The sequence below is a fragment of the Manacus vitellinus genome, unplaced genomic scaffold (assembly GCF_001715985.3).
Source record: "Manacus vitellinus isolate BGI_N305 unplaced genomic scaffold, ASM171598v3 scaffold_0_pilon, whole genome shotgun sequence".
In the NCBI taxonomy this organism is placed as follows: Eukaryota; Metazoa; Chordata; class Aves; order Passeriformes; family Pipridae; genus Manacus; species Manacus vitellinus.
The window spans coordinates 26,882,907-26,902,619 of NW_021938789.1; the positions used below are offsets into that span (position 1 = coordinate 26,882,907).

The 19,713-nt window shown below is 37.3% G+C and overlaps 1 protein-coding gene across 1 annotated transcript in view; it reads right to left on the minus strand.

The window, feature by feature from the left end:
- Nucleotides 1–19,713, minus strand: part of SNX25 (sorting nexin 25) — a 63,021-nt gene that overhangs the window by 23,152 nt on the left and 20,156 nt on the right. Inside the window, exons 5-6 of the mRNA XM_029960554.1 lie at nucleotides 15,665–15,735; nucleotides 6,600–6,790 (exon numbers count right to left, since the gene is read on the minus strand). Coding sequence (XP_029816414.1) covers nucleotides 6,600–6,790; nucleotides 15,665–15,735 — 262 coding nt within the window. The remainder of the gene's footprint in view (nucleotides 1–6,599; nucleotides 6,791–15,664; nucleotides 15,736–19,713) is intronic.

Sequence of the window (19,713 nt, forward strand, 5' to 3'; positions counted from 1 at the left end):
CCAGGGCATTTGCTGGCCAGTTCCCACTGTTATTGAAAAACATCTATCAGAAATGCAGCCAGGAAAGAGTATGTTCTGTGATAAAATGCTCAGGACTTCTCCTGAGAAGAGAGACAAGGGTGTACATCAGGCAGAACAGGAAATGAAACACTTCCCAAACCCAAGCAGATGCTGCAGCCATTAAGATGTTGCATTAAAAGGCCATTATCACTTCCTTATCCTCTACTATTTTTGTGAATCCGAGTCTTTTTTTTTTTAAAGACAAATACCCAAAAAAACCCCTGAGAAAATGAACAGAACTTCCCATGATGAACAAAATGAACAACCTTGTCTTTCTTTGCAAAATAGGACCAATTTTCAAAACACCTGATCAAAACCAAACACCCCTTCCTCTCCAGCTTTTCAGTCTTGCAGCTGAACCAGTTTTCATGTCTCTCATTTAGTGCCATTACTTATATTGCCAGGAATCCAAATACACCAACCAGAGTGGTTTTGGTCTCTTGCTTTCTTAGTCAATGGCACCAACCAACTCACACCTTTTTCTTTGAAATGAAAAGCAGGTCCTTAAGCACTGGGGCCCATGAGTCTTATCTTCCTATGAATTTGCATTTTATAGTAAAGTTCATTGGTATGGAGCAAGATATGAACTCTGAGACTGAGGCATTAATAATTTCTCTAATATGGGTTTTCTGATACCTTAATAATAATACAATTCAGGTCATGTATCAGCATCTCTTTATTTTTGGGAAGACAACTAATTTTTCTAAAACTAATACCTGTGAGACTCTAATGCCAAGTTACATGTAGGAAAAACAGTTTCCTGGTCTCAAACTCTATGAGTGGAAACTACATACATGGGCACACACTCAATTACTAGCACAAGTTACTTCCTCAATGAACCAAGTTAAGGTGGTTCTTTAACAACTGCAGCCACTTATGTTTTGTCTGAAATAGCTCCCCCCAAATTATAGGCAGTGTTTAAGTAAATTATATTTGTCTCAGCTGAAATGCTCATTTTCATCTTCAAAGTCCATGTGCCATTCTTCTCTTCATCCTTTACCATACCAATATCTCCTGGACATGACTTACTCAGGTATATGAACATCTGCCTTTCAGAGCTCACTCTATAATCCTCACTGAATGACAGAGTGCCTTGCTTAAGCCAGGCTTAATACAGAAATGATGATCAGGCTGTCAAAGAGAACAACACAGAGATGACAATTTAAAGGCCAATCTGTGGTTTAGCATTGCTGTGTGTCATCATACTTTCTATGCAATCATTTTACCAAGGACAGTGATTTAAAATACAAGTGGGAGAGGATCTTCCAGCCTCTTGAACAGATGTCTACATCTCAGGGACTGTCACCTCTGTAAATAATAGCTGAGGTAATACATCACAACAGGGAGCATGTGGTGTCACTTCTTGAGTGAGAGGTCACCTTGGTCTCTACGCCTCTATTATCCAAGGTATCCCCACTCAGACTGCCAGCAAGGAGGGTGACTAACAAACCTCCCCTCTCAAAGGTAACTGGGGTTAAGTGCTGCTGCAGGGAGCAAGGCAAGTGCAAACATCTCTCTTGCCTAGAAAGGGCCCATTGCACCAGTGTCCCAGGGTAATCAAAGTGGTGGTACCTAATAACAGTTTTACACAAATCTCCTAATAGTTACCTAGCAAACTAAAACACTTTAAAAGCTAAATTAGTGGGCAGAAAAGCCTATTTAAATTTTTTTCACAGAAATGAGACCTCATAAATATTTTCTTGGTTTTTCTTTGTTTAACGCTAGACTATCCTGGAATTATTTAATATGTTTCAAATGCTGTTCTAAAAACATTACATTAAAGCTTCGATGACAACAATGGTAGACACAAGAGGTTTTTAGTTTTGAGGTAGAAAGTTATCATAAAATGCATGTGTGCTGGTTTTGGCTAGGAGGAGTTAATTTTTTTCCCAGTGGATGATATGGGGCTATGTTTTGTATTTGTGCTGAACACAGGGTTGACAATATAGAGATGATTCTGTTATTGCTGAGCAAGGCTTACACAGAGCCAAGGCCTTTTCTGCTTTTCATACTGCCACGCTGGCAAGGAAGTTGGGGGTGCATGGGTGGTTGGGAGGAGACACAGCTAGGACAGCTGACCCAAACTGACCGAAGGGATATTCCAGACCACAGAACATCATGCTCAGCATATAAAGCGGAAGGAAGGAGGAGGAGATGTTTGGAATGATGATGTTTATCTTCCCAAGTAACCATGACATGTGATGGGGCCCTGCTCTCCTGGAGACGGCTGAACACCTGCCATCCCATGGGAAGGAGTGAATTAATTCCTTGTTTTGTTTTGCTTGTGTACATGGCTTTTGCTTTCCCTATTAAACTGTCTTTATCTCAATCCATGAGTTTTCCAGCTTTTACCCTTCTGATTCTCTCCCCAGTCCTGCAGGTGGGGGAGAGTGAGAGTGTGGCTGCATGGGGCTTTGTCAATGGCTGGAGGTTAAACCATGACAGTCTTTTTTGGCACCCAACCATTCTGTGGAGGATCCTTCCATTTAAAGAAAGAGGTTCTGCAGTAAGTTGTAATCCTGAGCAAAAGATCATTTTATAACTCAGTATCACTACAGATTAGAGTACAAAGCTCTAAGCTATGCTGGCACATCTGCGGGCATTAGGGCACATGTACACACCCTCAAATCTAATATCCAGTTAGCAGATATAATCTTAGAATTATTAGCCTCAACAGCAACCCTGCAAATCCTTTTAACTCTAGAGCCGCTTCTGGGTTTGGAAAAACCAGCTGCTTTACTGCTGCCACATCAATTCCCTGCTCCAACAGGAAAGTAACTAATATACCACAGCTGGTCACAGGCTCTGCCTAAGACTAGGAAGGCTTTAGTTTTTTTATTTTTTTCCCCAAGCAGGCTGCTTTAACCAGCATCCCTATCATACGCACACAGAAGAGCCTTGTTCCTGGCCCTACAAAGCAGAGACTTGGTTCTGGCAGGCCCCTGAAGATAGATATAACCTCTCTCTGTAGAGGAACATAGAACAACTAGCTAATTTGGAAGGGTCTGCATGGCCACCCCACATGGAATAGATGCACTGTGCTATATTTCTTTGCAACACACCAGCTTCCAATTCACTACAACCACATTGGCCTATAATGAATAAACATCTGATAACAGCACTGCAGATGGTTGGGATGAACAGAATTTGGGTCACTAGGGGAGATTTTCTGATGGGATGATGGCACACAGACAGACTGCAGGACTTCTGGTTGCTGCTTTGGATTTTTTGGTTTTTGGTAGAAGACAAGAACAAGTGGAATGTAAAGAATAATTCTGGAAAAATACGTCTGTCTTTCCAAGTTGCATTAACTAATGCTTTGTCTGTATACTGACTAAAATTACAGCCTATGTTCATCTTGTTATGTTTTAAAAAGAGGTAAGTCGTCAGGAGACTGTCACATAAAGCAGTAGCTGAACTAAATGTAATAATTAGTTACATATCAGCAACTACATACTAACTACATAAGCTACCTAGCTATTTTACTGCACATACACTAATGTAAAAATCCCTGCCTTGAGACTCACATGTTCAGGAACATACTTCTGTCATAAGAAACCCCATCTTCAGGCAATAGGGGAACAACAATTGAAGCTTGTTTTCTTAATATTCCCAAATTCTGTAACATGATATATCCTGACATAACATGATCTTGCAACCTGAAGCTCGGAAATCACAGAGAAAATCTGGTAAGTCATCAGTTAAATCAACACCTATCCACAGACGAACGGAAGCAAGTTCTGCAGGAGTTTCATCTTAGTCCTCATCACTGGATTATGGACACGAACTGGTTCCACCTCAAAATACACTCAGATGGTTTCCTTGCTATTTCACAAGTAGTTAAGCATCAGATCCCCAGATCTCCTCCTACAATTCATGATTCACAAAACAGCTCCACTAAAAAGATGCTGTGACTCCATATGTCAAATTTCAAGGTGGTGTGGCTGTTGTACTGAACACGGTGTGTGGGGGGGAATCGCTGAATGAACACAGACAACAAGAACTCAATTACTGAAGTACTGTGCAGGCACAGTTTCTAAGAAAATGGACTGAAACTGCACTGACCATTAAGAAGAGATGCTTCATATACTACGCTAATTCGAACTGCATTTTCTCCGAAAACAAATCTAACATCATGGGCAGAGTACAAATCAGTATCAGAGCTAATGACAGAATTCAGATTCTGAGAGTAGCTGTGGTTTATCTGTTGTTTCTTTGCTTATAAGCATTTGATTATAATTCACATATTCAGGATTTCCCTAGAGAACCTGGATTCAGGAAAATGAGGTGAATGAAATGTGTACTAAGTCAAATGAATAAAAATCACAACACTGCATAATCAAACCAGAAACTGACACTGTTTTATAATTATCTTCTGCTGTGAAAGAAAAAAAAATGTATTTCAAAGCACATAAATTCTGTTTCTTATATCTGTAAGAGGAGAACATTGTAGGACGCATAGCTGAAATCAAAATACAAGTTTAGTTCACTAGTCAGTTCTTTGTTCAACTAGTATCAAAAATTCCACAGAGTTTATAATGTATTCAAGCTTCTGTACCACACTTACATAAAATATTAATTCAAAACACCACCAGTAAATGGCCATTTCTGACCTTTTTCATGCAAGTTGAAGAAAAGAAAGCAAACTTACAGTTTCTTCTGCACAGACTAGTTATTCTACACGTTAGATGCTACCTTAACAGAAAAGCTGACACAAAAATCTCTAAGGAGAAATTTATGGGCCACTAGCAGCAACATACCAACATTATCTTATCTACTAAATCCCAAACAATGCCTTTCCCTTTTGCCTAGAAAAAAGCTTGAATGTTCAGTCAATACTGCCCATATAGGAGGGGCCAACATTCAAAATAACACTGGCTGCCTTGAAATGAGAATCCAGACTGCAGCTGCCTCAGTGCTAAAAGAGGATGGGAAGAAGCAACAGTAAAGAGAGACTGCTTCCTCAGCTAAGCCTTGGGCATTTTTCTGTGCTCAGAAGGGGACAGCATAGCCTCTCTCATCTGGCCTTCATTCAACCTCCCTCAGCTTCTTTCATGGCAACTGAGAGTTGGGGACAACAGAAGAGAGAAGCAGTTTTCCTATTTTCTAAACTGACATGGCTATGGAGGGGGTTCTAGGGTTTCATCACAGAAACACATCAAAAGCTTAGAAGCAGAGCTGCCTCAGATCCTGTTGTTTCCACCATCACTACAACAAATGCCTGTGCAAGGAGTCTTTATTTCTATTAACAGTACCATTAACTCAGTATGGAGCTGCTCATTGGTGTATTGGCAAGATATAATCCCAGGTCAGCAAGTGCCACTAAAAAACTATTGGTTTATAAAACATGCAACATGAACTTCATTAATTCCTTTGATTTTAATTATAATAATATATTTTATTATACTTCTGGCCAATCCCTACCCCTATCCAGTGCAGCTTCACTACTGGACTCCATTCCTGAACAAAGTTCATAACATCTCAGCAGGCACCAAAAGTGGCATCAGTGGCTCATGCAGAGCTGCCACATGCTTCCCTCTTTCCTTTTCTCCTTGGCACCTCTTGCTAGGCCCAACTTCAGGAAAGAGATCAGGACTGCCTTGGCACAATCTAAGACAGACCATCTGAAATCATGCTTTAAGAACAAGTGAGGAGTAGGGAATTGTTCTGTTTCAGAATCTTGCTCAAGAAAAACAAAATATAAATAGTAAGAACTATTTCTTCATCATACTACTTTTTCTTATATGCTACTATTAACATGTAACACTACATGTTACAATTATTATAAGGACATAACAAAAGCTAAAGATCCCTGCACGAAGAGAGAAGTTATCATCTACCTAAATGAAAAACATAAAATCTTCTTTCACATTTGAATATGCCAGCTTCTGTGCTTTGGTCAAAGGGGACAGAGAAGATTACACAAAGTCAACACTAAAATTATTAAAGTTTTGCAAGACTAAGTAGTCGTGATTTTATTTTTGTAGATGCTGACTAGTACAACAGTGGTTTTTTTCTAATTCCAGACTATAGTGATATTGAAAACCAGCATTCAGTCAGCAGCTTTACCAGAGTTTTTCTGCAACAACTACCCTGAATTTTGTCAGTTGCCTTCCATAATTGTTAGCTTTTGAATAATTTAGTATTTCCAAAAACCACAGGTATTTCCTAAAGTGAATACAATGAGGGCCAAAGAAATACTGCACATATGTTGGCAAACTTTTACTTGAAAGCAAGTTGTTACTTTCAGGAAGGCTGTTACCATGTCCTTATTAACTCTCTGTATGCAGTATATCTGAAAAATCACAGATGCTTACAATCCACTCAGTCCTTTATGAAGTTTCACATTTAGCTACATTCCAAGCTGAGAGATCAGTAAGTCTTTTTGGGTACTTCAGCAATCTTTTCCCAAGATAAATAAACTATGCAGCAATTAATTTGTGCTTGACTCCTGGGGGAAGGGTGGGATTAAAGACAGTGAGGTAATATGAGCCAGTGCTAACGCATTTAGAATAACCTTCAGACAATGCGATTTATACCTTCTGACTCTGAGGGCCATCACCTTCATCAGAAATGCCATCTTCCTGCTGATCATAAGCAGGCCCTCCCAGGAGCCTTATTCTCTTCTCACATTGCTTCTTTGCCACCGTCAGCTGATTGATATACCTCTTCACATTGCGAGCCCTTAGTAGGTCAGCTTTCATTGCTGCAGTTTCTTTTCCCTTTGAATCTAAGAATAAAGCAAATCAGAGACAGTATTTTACAACATGAAAACATCATTGTACCATTGCCTCTGTGGCCTGTCTGATCAAAGCATCTGTCTTTCAGGAATCAACTATGCACATGAGTACAGATACTGGCAAGTTTGTATTTGAAACAGAATGATGATTTTGAAACATTCTCCAATGATAACTCAAGGGTTTATACAAAATTGTTCAGAAAAAATCCTTATTCCAGCACACAGAGAAACCTGACCTCTCCAGTTCTCTTTCTATAACTTGTTGGAAAACACAGGCACAAGACCTCTACTACAGAATGTACATGGTATTAGGAATTCCCTATAGCCATGGCATATGATAACACAGGGAGATGATGGCTTATGTACCTTACTGAACATAGCACTGACTGCCTAAACTCATGAGGGACTGAGCTCTATTCCCTCTAGCCCAGCATGACACATTCCCACACATCTTATTTGCAAATCCAAATTTCTTGAGCCGGACCTCCTCCAGATAACACTGATCAAAGTTCACTCAAATGACTAAGAAAAAATCTTATGATGTCACAATGTTAAGACTGCACAGTACTGTTAGAAAGTGAAGTAACATGAAGATGATAACTGAATTAGACTTAGTAATAACCGGTGTAATATTTGTGTATTCTACATTCCAGCCTCTTCAGCTAATTACCAGGGTCTAAAAAAAGAAGCAGCAGATAAAGCAGATATAAAACCCTATTGTGTTGAAATCAGGATACAACTGATTCACATTTATAGACTGATTTTATTTTCCTCTTGTTCAATGAAAACACTCCTGTTTTTTTGGGCTGCAACTATTGCTCGGCAGCAAAGTACATGACTTGTACTTGGCTCTGGATTAATTGATTGCTCAGGGATAAACAGTAAAGATCTATTCTACTATGTTTTCAAAATATCAAATGCTAGTAAAATCATTTATATGAAAGCAGCATTCAATTCTCAAAACAGTTGCTGTTAAGAAACAACCACATGGGTTTGTGAATGCATACACAGCAAAAAGGAAGTCTCTCAGAAATTATTTAAAATATATATTTTAAACACATTTCTAATACATTAGAGTACCTTCTCCTTTTAGGACTGTTTCCATTCTTTTTTTTTCCCCCTCAAAGCCACATGTAACCACCACATGCAACCGTAAGTTTTGTCATTTGCATACTTAAGGACAACTCAAGGTACATGGAGCTCCCTGAAGCTCTACATGTAATATAAGTCCAGATATTCTCCCATTATCTTTTCCCATACTTTCAAGTTCACTTTATTTGCTGCGTGTATCTATCTATCTTGGTAAGGATCCTTCCCAATTCAAATACTGTTAGTGTTTTAATGGATAAGCATCATTTGCACACGAGCTGCCATATAATAATGAACTACAGAGATAATACTCACTGAAGCAAATGATAAAATTACTTTACTATGAAAAAAAAAAAAAAAGCCATCTGTTTTCCTGGTATGTTATCTCCACAGGGAAGTCAACAGAGCATTTAATTTAGTGTTTCAGTTCCCTGACCAGAGGTACCAATATTAATGAGAGAAAAGAAAAGGAAAAGATCTTAGGACAAAAGAATGCTCTCCCTCAATTAAAAACATTTACAGCTATTACAAATACATCAACAGTAGTTTAAAGTGAAGATTAAACCCCAACATTTCCCTCCTGCACTTGACACGAAGATGATTTTTAGAAGTTCTCAATTCTTTCAATAGCTTAAATACTTTGGGCTCAAAATGCATACTTGAAATCCCACACTTTCAAAAACCCACAAACAGAACTATGCAATGATCATTCAGCCTTCTTAAAACAATAAGTACCCTTCCTGGTGAAAACAAGGCATTCTTGGAGGGTTCTCAATGTAAGCATGTCTACTTTACCTGAAGTCTTATCATCCTGTGATTGCAGCAGGCATCCAGGAGAGATTAATGATCCCTACATCCCACCTGCTTCCGATGATTAATTACTGTATTAACAAAGACCCTTCAAAAACATTTACCTCAGCTCTTCATATCCATAAGGAGCCACTCCACCTAAGAAACGCTCAGGGCAGGGATGAATATCATGCTGCCAGCCTGTTCCTGATCCATGGATAAACAGGGCTTTACAGTCATTGTAAAGCCTGGCAGCGACATCTCTCACAAATAAACAAGAGCCTGATGAGGAGCAGCCCATCATGGAATGTGGCCAACATGTTACAGTGCAGGAAAGACAGCGCGGAAGCGTGCACGAACACTGTACATTACTTCCCTCTTCCACATCATGAAATATAATCTAACAGAAATCTGGAGGAGCATTTTTAGCTCAACTGAGGAAGGTTAGGTGGATCACTAGTTTTCTTCAAACCCTAATCTGCTTTTGAGATTTTGAGGTGGCAGTAATGTAATTCTGAGCATGGGAGTCAGTATGTACTATACAGTAAAACAACATCCACCACATATAGCCTCTGTCTGTAAATCCTTGCATCCCCTTTGGTCACATGTATCAGCATTCCCTCCCTCTTCCATTGATGAGCACCTCTCCAAACCAACCGTGGACAAGATGCATTACCCTCAGTAGCACACACAAAGAATCTCAGGAGCCGAAAGAAAAATTTCCTCTATAAAATTGATTTGAAGGTCACAAATCAAAACAAACAAATCTACCACAATTAGAATCTGTAACCTTTACCTTCATCCACATGGATTCCCTCCACACTAACTGCTTGAGCATGAGCTCTTTAAGCCTTGCCAGAAAGCTATACAAAACTAATTGCATATGTATGTTTAACCGTGTGTGGTGGATGCAGCTGGGGGGAGGAATCATAATAGTCTTGACACAGTTAAGTTAGATGGCATCTGTAATCCACTGGAACACACAAGTATCCGTTTCATTTCACTCTAAATTATCATCTTGACAAAACCCACACATCACAACCCACACACCCAAGTTAGCCTGGAGCCCCAGTTTCTAAAAAAAAGTCTCTTTTTACAGCTGAACATTCAAGCCTCTTTCAGAACCACAGTACCTGAGAGGCCTAACCAGGCAGTTCTGGTTCTGTGCTACTTGTCAGCTTTGTTTATAAAAGCAAATATCCAGACACACAGTGGGAAGGCTTATCAGGAGAAATCTACTGCAACGCAGCAGATCTCTATAGAGAAATGGCTGCTTATTTGATCTGTCTCACAATCCCTGCTTGAAAAGGAGCAGTTTTCTCAACAGGGATGCCCTGGGGTTGATTACACTGTGGTGTCTGAAAAACAGTCCCATTCAGTCATCCAAGGGTGTTTTCCAGTCATGCCGTGAAGTCACATGTAAGGCAGAGGGCACAAAAAATTAAGCGTCAAATCAAACAAATCCCTTTACAAAAATGCCTTGAAAAAAAAAAGAAAATCTGTTGAGAGCTGTGCTCTGTGCTGTCCTAAGACAAGGTATGTGACTTCATGGGGTTTTGGCTTTGTTTTAATAGCAACTAGTAATAAGAAATCCTTACTAAAATTCTTGTAGGATCCTGTAACACGATATCAGTATGAGAAGAAACAAAAATGTTTTAAAATTAGAACTAGTGTATTTAAACAGCTTCTTATTCATATTACAGCAAATATCAAGTTGTTGTAGTAATTTACTTTTGTTGCTATTTCATGATTGGTATGTTTGAAACATTTTCTTCACAAAAATTAAAATTTACTCTTGCTTCTAGAAACTCACATCCTCTGTCATTCATAGTACAATGCCCAATCCATGTATTTGTCTTCTTACAAACCACTTTAATAGATCAAAATGCAGTTAACATTTTCAGATAAGCATTTCTAGCCCTTCAAAATCTTTAGCAGATAAATTTTGTAGAAAAACAAATAAATAAACAAAAAACAAACAAACCAACCACCAAAAAAACCCACAAAAAACCCCAAAACAAAACAAAATAAAAACCAAAACCAAACAAACCAAAACTGAAATACCTAAAATCTAGCTTCAGTACTTTGAAGGAATCCTTATCATAACATAAGAAGAGGAGAGAGTTTTATAGTTAAAGATGTAGAAAGATGTGATTCTTCCATAGCACATGTGACTGTATAGAAGGGTACTGTCTGAAAATATCAATAGGAAGAAAAATTAAAAAAAAATAAAAACAAAAAAAACCCCAAAAAACCAAAACAAAACCAAACCAAAACAAAACCAAAACCAAAACAAAACAAAAACCAAAACCAAACCAAAACAAAAACAAACAAAACAAAAACAAAACAAAACCAAAAACAAACAAAAAACAAAACAACAAAAACCAAAAACAACCAAAAACAACCAAAAACAACCAAAAACAACCAAAAACAACCAAAAACAACCAAAAACAACCAAAAACAACCAAAAACAACCAAAAACAACCAAAAACAACCACAAAACAACCACAAAACAACCACAAAACAACCACAAAACAAACACAAAACAAACACAAAACAAACACAAAACAAACACAAAACAAACACAAAACAAACACAAAACAAACACAAAACAAACACAAAACAAACACAACAAAAACAACAAAAACCAAAAACAAAACCAGAACAAAACCAAAAAATAAAACAAAACCAAAAAAACAAAACAAAACCAAACCAAAACAAAACCAAAACAAAACCAAAAACCGAAACAAAAACAAAAACAAAAACGAAACAAAAACAAAAACAAAAAACCAAAACAAAACCAAAACAAAACCAAAACAAAACCAAAACAAAACCAAAACAAAACCAAAACAAAACCAAAACAAAACCAAAACAAAACCAAAACAAAACCAAAACAAAAACAAAAACACAAAACACAAAACAAAACCACAAAACAAAACAACAAAAACAAAATAAAAAACAAAACCAAACCAAAACAAAACCAGAACAAAACAAAAAACCCAAAAACCAAACAAAAACCAAACAAAAACCAAACAAAAACCAAACAAAAACCAAACAAAAACCAAACAAAAACCAAACAAAAACCAAACAAAAACCAAACAAAAACCAAACAAAAACCAAACAAAAACCAAACAAAAACCAAACAAAAACCAAACAAAAACCAAATAAAAACCAAACAAAAACCAAACAAAAACCAAACAAAAACCAAAACCAAAACAAAAAACAAAACAAAAAACAAAACAAAAAACAAAACAAAAAACAAAACAAAAAACAAAACAAAAAACAAAACAAAAACAAAACAAAAAAAACAAAACAAAAAAAAACAAAACAAAAAAACCCAGAGCTACCACCAAAACCAAGCCTTCTAGCCTTCTCCTACAGTCACTGCTTTAGTGATTGTGTTCATTTTGGAAAAATATACATAGGAAGACACAGTTGGAGAAGTAAGGCAAAAACACAGATACACCAGATTCTGTGCTTTTGTACCAGTGTAAATGAAGAAAGCAGTGCAGTGTCAGCATGCAAGCTTCCATTTACAGTGGCCTGCACTGCACCAAAAAACCTATAACATGCCATTTTTTAACTACGAAGGGTTTAATACAATGATGTTTAGAAGTACTTTAAAGTACTTTCTGATTTTATTAGAGGGCCCTAACAGCTAATTATTTTGCCAATAGGTGGCACCAGCACTAGTTAAATCAAGTGCAAAGAACACTGTCCTTACTGAGGAACAAGCCTTCCAACAAGTTTCCAACACTGCTGGGCACCAACATTAAACACATACTTTGGTATCACCAGATAAAAATAGTAAAGAGGTCAGATAACTATGCAGTTCCTATGAGAAGTCATCAGTCTGAAACCTGGTCCTCAGTCTACTCATCCTTTAATAACAGACACCTAATACTTTTATAAAAGAAATATTTTTGGTCAGTTTTAGAGACTTAATTATGTCTCCTCAACCAGTAGCAAGGGTACACAATCCTGCTCAGGCATATTTATTGCTAGTCATGCAGTTGCACAAAGCTTCCTTGGCTAAGCAAAGCATAAATAGTATAAACAGTAGCTAAGCACTTAATGCTGCAGAGTAACAGCCACTTAAGTTGCACTAACTACTCCTCAGGTTTTTTACTGTACCTTTTTCTATTGAAAACACTGCCTCAGAAAGCTCCCATGGCTCAAACTGATAGAGGCTCTCATGTGGGACCCCACCTGTATTCAGCTTTGGAGACTCCAGCACAGGAAAGACATGGGCCTGTTGGAGATCCAAAGGAGAACCATGAAGATGATAAGAGGGATAGAACATCTCTCCCAAGAGGAAAGGTTGAGAGAACTGAGGTCGTTTAGCCTGGAGAAGAGAAGGCTCTGGGGAGAGCTGATTGCAGCCTTTCAGTACTTAAAAGAGGCCTGTAAGAAAGATGGGGACAGACTTTCTAGCAGGGCGTCTTGCTATACGACAAGGGGCAATGGTTTTAAATCAAAAGGGGGTCAACTTACTTAAGATAAAAGGAATAAGTCTTTTACAATGAAGGTGGTGAAACACTGGAACAGGTTGCCCAGAGAGGTGGTAGATGCCCCATCCCTGGAAACATTCAAACTCAGGGTTCTGAGCAGCCTGATCTAGTTGAAGAGGTTTCTGCTCATTGACAGGGGTTTTGAGTAAATGACCCTTAAAGGTCCCTTCCAATTCAAACCATTTTATGATTCTATATCCATGTACATATTATTCTATGCTTGCTCTACTCTTACAGTTTGAGAGTGGACATCAGGCTCAACAGAATGCTGGCCAGCCAAAGTTCAGCTGGCTGTAGCTGAACATGCAGACACTAATGAAGCAGTTACATTTTCAGGACATTACTTTGCCACAGGAAAAAGGAAACAGCTACCAGTAAGACTCTCTCTCACCAGCTGGAATCAAAGCTAAGAGATGCCTATGACACTAAAAGCAAGAGCTCAGTTACTAGTAGGAAAGGAGAGATTTATATACGCCCAACACCAATGCTCACACATCATTGCAGACATGCACTAGGTACTGGGGGAACAGATTAAAAAGAGAAAGATAGAATAAGACTGTAGAAACACACTTCCATTTTGCATAAAGCTTACATTTAGTTATTCACCATTAAATCCAGGGGTAGCATTATGCTCTAGCATCCAGAAAGAGAAATATCGAAAGGTAACATTTAAATACTGTCTGTTCTCCAAAGATTTCAACAATCTTTGTGTTAGCAGTGACCTGTGCTAGGGTTTTTTTGTTGGCTTTGGTTTGTTTTAAGGAAGGTAGCACAGCTCTTTTCTTTAATCTTTTCTTCTTAATATTCAGGAACATGTTAGATTCATTAGCATATTATGCAAAATGTCTCTATCTACTTCAGGAAAAACAAGACACAGAACAGCCTTCAGAACTAGATTTTAACCCCCTACAGTTTCGATACCCCTCTTGAAGTTTATTGTACATAGATAAAGCCTGAACATTTTTAATAGATGAAAACCTTAGTGGAATAACTGAAATGGCTTAGAAATCTGCCCTAAATTTGTGTGAACTATAAAAAGATTGTATTGCATGCCTCTGTTGGACATACTGTTCCACATGTGTCAAGGAAAAAAATGTCACCTTTTTCTTGAGACACAATGTGAATAACTATTGGCTATTTAATAAGTCAAAGGTTTAGCCACAATAGTCCCACTGGCTAACATAGCCAGCAGTGGTTATCAACCCTTAAATGACATACAAGGTTGCCATAGGGCTGAACTAATAATAAAAGTCCATACCATAACACAAAACTTCAATGGACCGGCCAGTGCAATTTCTGTTGGATTTTTTTTTTAAATATGGATAGGAGTCAAGAACCCATAAAAATGCAGAACCAACTTCACCACAGAATAAGTGAAACCAGATCTATAATCTTTTTGTATCTATTCTGCAGTACCAGGCACCTGTAGCTTCAGAAAAAACATCTTCTGTTCAGTGTTTAGAACACTGGATAGTTAAATAGATGAAATCAAGTGAGATAGAGAAGAGTGAGACAGTAATTAATTGTAGGAACCTAAACTGTATAAAAATATTCCCCAAATCAATTCTTGTCTCAAAAAGACCAATGGCAGCACAAATGGAAATACAGGCTTAGCAAGATTGATTTTTCATAATGTACTCAGAGTTAACTTCCCTGTTTTCATTTTATTACTTTATGAAACAGACTTTCCATTAAATTAACCTTCATCTGAGAAATATTAATACCAATATCTATAATGTACACTTGAATTAAAACCAGCGCCTACTTTTCCTTTTATCTTAGTTTGACATAAGCAATATACCCTACTGGAATGCACATTCAGCTCTATTTTAGAATGTAAACAAAGTCTATTTGTCTAAGCAAAAATTTGGTCTGTAACTTTGCCATTAGTATCATCCCCTGAAGATATACCATAGTTTTGCTACATTTTGAGAACCATTAAAGCAGTATATATAATAAATGTAAGTACAAATATAAGATGCATGTGCTTTTAAAAAGGCAGATATTTCCAAAACATTGTGGAAGGATTTAAGAGCACTCTTTATTGTAACAAAAAAATGAAGAGTCAAAATAAAGTCTGACTGAATTATGTTGTACCATTCCTTCTTCTGTGTTTTGAAAGGAGAACAGACTGAAACTGAAGAATGGATTGTATGAAAAAGAACGAGGAAACAAGATTCTCAGCATATGAATTTGTAATGCCAGAAATCCTAGCTACAGCAAGTTGTAAAAAAAAAAAAAAATGCATCATAGATATGACCTTTCTCATGATCCATCAGCTTAGGGTAGGGGGCTAATCACACCATGGGAGTTTCTGGAAGATTCAGACAAAAGAAACATGTGAAATACTAAAGACATAGCATTCCTAAAATCTGTCTAAAAAACCCACACACACTGATTGCATATGTATGTTGGGAGTTCAAACAGCTTTTCAAAATGAAAACAACAGATGTGACTCAGCAAAATGGAATCTTACCTTTCTGCCTCTTCATTTGGGGAATATTGCTGATTGTGGTTGCCTGAACTATTTCCACTACAATTTGATACCTAGTTTTAAAAACAGTAGGGAATAAGGGTGAAGAGGGAGAAAAGAAGAAAAGATGGTATTAATTTTTTACAATGTGTTTCTCATACAGCACTTCAGAATTAATAAAAATCAAAACAGCTCCAATCCAGCTCCTTCTCACCTAGAAATTTCTCAGTATACCTGCAACCCAAGGAGCAATGTGCACATGAAGTAGAGAAAAAACATTATCTTGAAACAAAAAGAAAACATTCAACTAACAATAATATTGCCCTCTTCTCTCTACTGCTGGCACTGAACAGATAGTTCATATTCAGTAAACACAGTGTAAAGTCACACTCTAAACATTAAATGTCAGCTTTCTGTAGGAAATTAGGATGGGATTTCAGTTCAAAAGTAAAGAGCTGTCTGTAAGGTTCTTCCAGCTAATGGACTCAATACATATATGGAGCATATACAGCTTAGGAGAAGCAAAAAATTTCACTAAAACTTGTAAAACATTAAAGTACTATGCTCCAGGAATAATTAAAACATGTTCATTACCTAAAACTATACTACACATAACAGTAGACCATTAATGCAGCTAGCGAACTGAATTTTAAATAAAACTGATTTTTCAACTAACAGGCACTACACACTCAGCAAAGAAAATTACTGTCAGTTAAACCTTTCATAAATGTCAAAGACCTGGTCATAACAAACATTCAAATTCTTCTCAGTGCACTTACTTTGGTAGCTATCAATACTGGTAAGAAAGCAAGTATTATAGCGAATTTGCTAACTATCAAGTTAACTCCTAGATGAAAGCTGAAGCTCCTGGAAAGGCTGCTATTTCTGTGACTACTTTTTCTCCATTTAAGAAAGAACCTCTGATCCTTAAAAAATATTTCCCTTCTTCCACATAAATCTTTATTTCACCAACATCACTCAATTTCCTCCATTTCTCTTGCCTCCTATAACTCTTTTAGGATTTTGATTGTCTCCAGCTCTTTCTACAGACATACAGTTTTATACACACAGTATACACTCACTCACAACTACACTTCCAGAATTAATCTTTTTTCTGCAGCAATCTTTAGTCTACCCAAATCCTTCAATTATCAAGTTGAAACCTGAAAATCTGTTTGCAAAACTTTAATTTTTCTAACCCTATTTCCATTTGCCATTACTCTATCTTGGTTGTTTCCATCCACCACCACAGTTCTTGCCAAGCCCAGAGGAAGAACAACCCCATAGTAAGGGTGGCATTCTGGCATGTAAGAAGTCCCACAGCTATTTCCCTGCTCAGACAGACTTCCCAAATTATTCAGGGTAGCTCACTTGGACTTCTGATGTCTTGGTTATGTGACCTGTAAATGCACTGCAACAACAGGTGTTGTACGGTAACTGTGAATATTACAAATTTATCAAACTAGGTACAGAGAATCAAGTAAATACTGCACATGGAAGGTAGTTTCCACTTTTATCTTGCAACCTTTTTCCTTCTAAATTTACCCTCATTTGTTCACATTCATCATTTTACATGTTTTCAATACCAATACTATAACACAGCATCTCTTTTTTTTTCTGTTCCTCATTGTATTATCTCAAGTATGGGAGATGCTCTGAGTTACATCCTCAAAGATACTATTTAGTCTGTTCCTCCTAAGTGCTGGGCTCTGGTTGTAAATACTCAATGAGATTGCTGTACAACACTGCACCACAGAAACACTAGCCTAGATACACTGCCAGACCTTGACCCTTTCTCCTTTAAAGTCTATTCCAAATATTCTAGCTGCTAGTGGTGTTGATGACCAAACATCTACGAAATTTTTAAATGTGATGTGTTAATTTAACTTTGAAGAAGTGACTGCACTTGATAAATTGGACCATTCATGGCCTCGCATCCACATTACTTCTACCTTCCCACTTTTACCTCTTACCTATTTATCATATTCATGCCCTTCCCTCATTTCTTAAGTGAAAGATGATATTAATAATAAGCCATTAATAATGGTCTTTCTTACAATGAATTCTTACCATGAATACCTTTTGCTCCTGTAATAATAAATAACAAAATAAATAGAATGGTGATCTTGAAAGCAGAAGAAAAACTATCCACCAGTTTATTTCCTTATCACTATTTGCTCTCAACTATGTTTTTAATTCAATGTGTCTTTTATCTTTAGTCTTTTTCTGACAGACAAAGTAAATTTTTTTCACAGCTGATGTGGAAGAATTCATCTTTTCTTCCTTATTTGTAGCAGACTTCCAATTAATCCATGCTAACTTCAATCTAAGGGGAAATGAAGGTGAAATTTCACTGTTTAACTTTTTCTTCTTCAAAGACATAGCGATAACACACTTTGTGAAAACTTGATAACACAGGAATAAAAGTCTGCCTCCCTTCATGACAAGCAATAAAGAAATGAAACATTATGAAGAGTGGGTTTGAAGGACATTCATAGATAACCACACAGTGATTCCTTCTGTGAAAGCTTCACTGGTTCGTTTGTTTTTTTCCCCCCAAACAAATTCAAGCTTTCAGAAGACAAAGTTATGACAGAAAAAAAAAGAAGGACAAAACAGCTCCTCAGAAATCAGTAAATTAATTTTTATGAAAGGGATGTTCCAACAAAAACAACAGAGATAAGTTCTGCTAAGCAATAAAGTGACCGAACATTAGAGGCCCACCACAGATACTAACAAACTACAAATTCAAAAGTATCTCCAAAATTAAAAGTCGTTCCTGCACCATTTAAATAAGTTCTAAAATAAAAGTCATAAAAGAAATGCAGAAAATCAATACAATATTTCTTCTTAAAGTAATGCTTCCAAGCTAGGAGAGAAACAAGATTTAGAAAATCCTCGTACCATTATTATCCTTTCAGGGAGAGCTATTTGCATGGCAGAGAGCTTTACACTTGCTTACAAGGAGATCTACACAGCCTCTCTCTCTTTTCTGATTTTCTGGCTAAGAACAACACACACCCTTCACCCAGGGGCTTCCACTGATCCAGCCAGGGATTTTCCCTGCTTTCCCCACCACAAATACCTGGTTTTAATCACAAGAAAGCCTAGCAAAACTTTGTTAATGAAATCAGTCTGGAAAGATGCCTTATGGCACTTCTCTTGAGTTCTCTCACGTGCATACATCAAGGAGCACCCAGGACTCCATGCCTTCTCGACAGTGGTCAGTCAAGTCTCAGGAAATGTTTATCAGTGTCTCATGGCCTTTTGAATTGAGCAAGGTATTTTATGTTTATTTTATTAAATAGATAGTAATCAATCTGCAAAGTTAAGTATGGCAAGAAAGTTTCATACAAAAATAATGGGCTTCCTAGCAGCTGTAGTGCCTTGGGATAAATTTCCCTCAAAGCTAAATCTACACAGAAAATTGCTACTACTTATCTCTGTTCTTTACCAAAATGTTAGGTGACAGCATGAGCAGTAACAGGAGGAGGCTTACAGTTCACAAATGCCATGCATGGCTTAAAATAGGCACTGAAAAATTACTGCCAAATAAAAGCAAGGAAAGGAATTCTTGATGAACAGATTATTACCCAGAATAGCATCTAACTGGGAAACCTATTTATGTACACAATGCCAGTAATTTATTTGTTGTAAGAAGAAAACTGGAAGCATTTTCCCCATTCCCACCACTCCAACAGACGCTTCCTGTGCTTCTCAGTGATAATTGCACAGCAGCTTATTTATTTCTTCCTCTAACTCCTTCTTGATAGATTTTCCCTGTGGTTCATGAAGAATTACAACTAATTTTTTTTTTTTTAATCCGTACACCATATAGGGACCACTGTTTGGTTTTCTTGATGCAAATCTCTAAAGTGTCACTGGTTAATCATGAAATCTTTGCTAAATATACAACACAAATTTGAGATGACTACAGGTTGGCCCATCTCTCTCTGAGTGCTCCCACAGTGCTGGAGCCCAAATAGAACATGAATACTTTCTCCCAAAGTGAAATGCTCTTTAACCACCATCTCAGAGACTGGCTTTATACA